General features: G+C 40.6%; 1 protein-coding gene across 1 annotated transcript; it reads left to right on the plus strand.

Annotated features, from left to right (window-relative positions):
• The first annotated feature begins 349 nt into the window (after positions 1 to 349).
• On the plus strand, positions 350 to 3138 carry LOC141708381 (protein WALLS ARE THIN 1-like). The gene is made up of 6 exons (XM_074511991.1): positions 350 to 662; positions 789 to 851; positions 965 to 1081; positions 1174 to 1585; positions 2032 to 2183; positions 2665 to 3138. The coding sequence occupies exons 1-6, from the start codon at positions 430 to 432 to the stop codon at positions 2849 to 2851; spliced, it is 1164 nt and encodes a 387-aa protein (XP_074368092.1). The 5' UTR covers positions 350 to 429; the 3' UTR covers positions 2852 to 3138.
• The last annotated feature ends 1313 nt before the right edge of the window (positions 3139 to 4451 follow it).

Raw genomic sequence — 4451 nt, forward strand, 5'->3', positions numbered from 1 at the left:
AAGCTAAGTACAAGATGCATCACTGAATATCAGTAAACTGTATGGGTTATGAATTACTCCTATACTAAAAAAACAAGTATCTCTTTGAACATGTGATGAGTGGTGTCAGATACGGGTATATCTTGGTAGTTGTTAGTCAAGATCAGATTGAGAATGTGGGAGACAGCCAAAAACATAACAAGAGCAAGAATGAGACTATATTAGTTGACATAATCAACCTCTCTAATATCATTTCATTTCATGTGGGCCTCCTTTTCTTCCCTCGCTCCATCCATCACATCATTCGCAATATTTCAGTTCAAGTACCACCTAGCTCGCAACTCCTAGTATTATTTATACCTCCTGATTCCTCCCTTCAATCCTCATTCTATCTATCCATCACTAGAGAAACTAGCATCGAGCAAAGTAATATTATTCACATATAGAACAATGGCAGATGGCGGTGGTGGAGCTGTGAATTATAGTAGGAGAATCATGGGGTTTACTGTGCCAGAGAAAGTGCAGCTTCATGTGGCCATGTTGGCCTTGCAGTTTGGTTATGCTGGTTTCCATGTTGTTTCCAGAGCTGCTCTTAACATGGGAATCAGCAAGATTGTGTTCCCAGTTTATCGAAACATTCTAGCTTTTCTCCTCCTCTTACCCTTCGCCTATTTCCTTGAGAAGTACGTCGATTTCATTCATTTATACACAATATCCATCTACCTTTAATAGGGCAATTTATTACTTAGGTACGTAGTATATATCTGATGTTGCTCTTTTATCAATATTATACTGTTTTAATTATGCAGGAAGGAGCGACCCCCGCTTACTCTCTCTTTCATTACCCAGTTCTTCCTCCTGGCTGTTGTCGGGTAATAACATCACACAACTCTCTACACGCATGTAAATATACACTACAAGTATATGCTTTTCTAATAAAAGAACAAATTAATGAACTTTAGTTACTTGGTGAATTATTTGACAGAATTACTGCGAATCAAGGATTCTACTTGCTGGGGTTAGACAATACATCTCCTACCTTTGCTTCTGCAATACAAAACTCTGTCCCTGCCATTACATTCCTTATGGCTGCAATCCTCCGGCAAGTTACCTTACATAGTAATCGATATAATAGATAAACAGTACTATATATATATAATCGCATATTGACCAAGTAATTGCATAATTTATCAGGCTAGAACAAGTAAGACTTAACAGAAAAGATGGCATAGGGAAGGTGGTGGGAACACTATTTTGTGTGGCTGGAGCAATGGTGATCACTCTGTACAAAGGGCCAACCATTTACAGTCCAACTCCACCACTTCAAAGGTCCAATGTCTCACCACTGTTACTTTCTCTAGGAGATGCCAAGCCCAAAAACTGGACCCTCGGCTGCATTTTCTTGATCGGACATTGCCTGTCTTGGTCTGGCTGGCTGGTCTTGCAAGCCCCTGTACTCAAAAAGTACCCGGCTAGGCTATCTGTTACCTCTTACCAGTGTTTCTTTGGCGTAATTCAGTTTCTCATTATAGCTGGTTTTATGGAAAGAGATCCACAGGCTTGGCTCATTCACTCTGGTGGGGAGCTTTTCAGTGTCTTTTACGCGGTAAGAACAAATTAATTTACACATGATTACTTGATTCCTGTTTTCCTAGTTACAATTAAGGTGGACTACGTCTTATTAATTAATTTGATTTAGTGGCTTTCAGCCATTAGGTTGAGCAAATATTTATAATACAAAGGCAATACTTTTTTAAGCACATCACATAGTGAAACTGCTTTGTATAAAGCAACACTCCCTATAAAAAGAAGGGGCAATATGACTTGAAAATTCAAGCAATGTAAATATTGAGGTCCATACATACATTGATTAGCTGAGAGTAAAACTAGAAGATTACCTTTGTCGCGAAAAGAGAAGGCATGTAATGAAGAAAGGGTCCAGAGGGGTTAAAAATCACCCTTGTAATGTCTTCGACAATCTATGCAATGAATTAGAATACGTCAAGATCTGAAATGACTAAAAAGTTATTGTGAACATGTGTGCACGCGCAGGGAGTTGTTGCATCAGGGATTGCGTTCGCTGTACAGATATGGTGCATTGATAGGGGAGGCCCGGTGTTTGTGGCGGTGTATCAACCTGTTCAGACACTCGTTGTCGCTATTATGGCTTCAGTTGCGTTAGGCGAGGAGTTCTATCTGGGAGGGTCAGTACCTTTTCTCCATCTCAATCTGTCACAATTACTCATATACATATACATTATCATCAGTACATACATTACGAATTTGAATAATTAAGTTAGGATTAGTTAGGATTAATATAAATGTACTCCTATCTCTTCATATCTCAATTATTACACAACATGTAGACAAGCCCACATGCAGATATCCCCAGCCCTTTAATTTTTTAACGGATTCTAGATATATCTATATACATGTCGCCACAGTGAAACGGAATAAACTAATGATAACGATCTGTCGAAATGAGTTGGAGCAGCCAAGCATAAAGTACAGAAACTCCCACCAGAACTTGTAAGCATAAATTATGGACAATTTAAGCATAAATTTAACTATATATGCTGCAGCATGGAATTAGATAATTGACAATGCATGCATAACTACTGATTTATACTAGGAATGCAGAATTGTAAACTAATTGAGAAGTGCTTGATGATTGTTCGAGAACAGGATAATCGGAGCAGTATTGATCATAACAGGATTGTACCTTGTGCTTTGGGGTAAGAATGAAGAAAGAAAATTCGCAATGCAAAAGACGTCTGCGATTCAGTCCCCTGCGGAGCAAGGCAGGACCACAAGCCACGTCAAGGCTTCCCTTGCTCAACCGCTACTCTCTCAATCAACAGAAAATGTTTAACTAGCTGCAGCCCTAATTTTTTTAACCAAAACAGTTGTATTTTGCTCAAGGGTTTAACTACTACTTTTTTTTTTAAACAACTACTACTTAATATATTGCTAGCGCTTGTTATGCAAAAAGGGTTTGTTGTTTTGTAAGGCTTGTGTGTGTAGTTCGGGCTTGGCTTGGGGATAGAAATCCCATATGCTATTTACTATGTATTATCCAAGTTTATTAGAGCAGGACCGTGTGTAATTTAAAATTCTCAATCATATTTTAGAAAAGGAGATACCACATTGTTGATTAAATTGTTGATTTAGTTAGTTACATTATCTTCTTCAATATCTTTAGTGTAGTTCAATGTTTCTTTTGGATTTTTCATTTTGATCATTCGAAATGAGTCGACCTTTGTGATCGAAAATAATTTTTTTTGAACCTTGATAATTCCGGTGAGCGGGGCGGCTCCTTCCGATGCCATGCATATACCTTCTTGCGGGGATGAGATGTAGCTGCTGTGGGACGCCTGCAAAATAACACCGGAGGGGGGTTTGAACCTCGCGGCGTCTCTGGTGTTAGAGTAAGAGCTTGTTTAGGGGAGATGAAGATAGATAGGAAATGATGGTGGTCGTGTGTGTATGCTTGTGTGTTGTGTGTAAAAATGTGTCTAACCCCTAAATATTTTCCCTTTAGGGTATTTATAGCCCAAAGGGAGGGTTTAGGTGTTGATACCTTTAGATCAGGATCGTTCATTGTTGGAGACGGAGGACGCCTGACTTGGGTAGATTGCATAAACGTGTCTAGGTAAGGACCACCTTTAGAATGCCCCAACGGCATGCTGACATGTCTTGTTTGTCTGGGATGTTAGTTGCTGATAGCTGTCACCGTCACGTGCCCACGTGCCCCTCCTTGGTGGGTTGTGGGGTACGCTTGTGCTTGGGGGGACCCCCCTCGAGTCTGCTCTAACTGGGTTGGATCCTGGCTGTGAGGTGATCTCGATCCTGAGTTGGATCCTAGCGGGGAGATGATCATGGTCCTGGGTTGGCCCTGAGCCTGGATCTCTCCACTTGACTATTTTGGGTGAGAGGGGTCTTGGTCCTTCCAATGAGCCTGTATCATCCTAGAACTGGGTTGTGTTCTAGCCAGGTTACTTATACCCTATCATTTGTCCCCCACTCCCTTATATAGATTTTCTGGATAAGGGAGTAGAGAAGGGTTATGTAGTTGTTGTTGTCTTAGAAAAAATTCTGCTTCTTTCTTGCCCCCCAAACCGGGTAGGGTGTTGAAGATACCAAACCGGATTGAAGTAGGAGAAAGTGGTTGCCTTAGAAAAAATTATGCTTCTTTCTTTCCCCCCAATCCGGGTAGAGTGTTGAAGATACCAATCCGGATTGAAGTAGGAGAAAGTGGTTGCCTTGGAAAAAATTCTGCTTCTTTCTTGCCCACCAATCCGGGTAGGGTGTTGAAGATACCAATCCCGATTGAAGTAGGAGAAAGTGGTTGCCTTAAAAAAATTCCGTTTCTTTCTTGCCTCCCCCCAATCCAGGTAGGGTGTTGAATATACCAATCCGGATTGAAGTAGGAGAAAGTGGTTGCCTTAGAGAAAATTTTGAAAATTCTGCTT

Source organism: Apium graveolens, chromosome 2 (assembly GCF_009905375.1).
Source record: "Apium graveolens cultivar Ventura chromosome 2, ASM990537v1, whole genome shotgun sequence".
Lineage (NCBI taxonomy): Eukaryota > Viridiplantae > Streptophyta > Magnoliopsida > Apiales > Apiaceae > Apium > Apium graveolens.

Coding starts and splice junctions, on each gene's coding strand:
- LOC141708381 (XM_074511991.1), top strand. CDS start 430: ATGGCAGATGGCGGTGGTGGAGCTGTGAATTATAGTAGGAGAATCATG. Junction 852..964: donor TTCCTCCTGGCTGTTGTCGG/GTAATAACATCA, acceptor ATTATTTGACAG/AATTACTGCGAATCAAGGAT. Junction 2,184..2,664: donor GAGGAGTTCTATCTGGGAGG/GTCAGTACCTTT, acceptor GTTCGAGAACAG/GATAATCGGAGCAGTATTGA.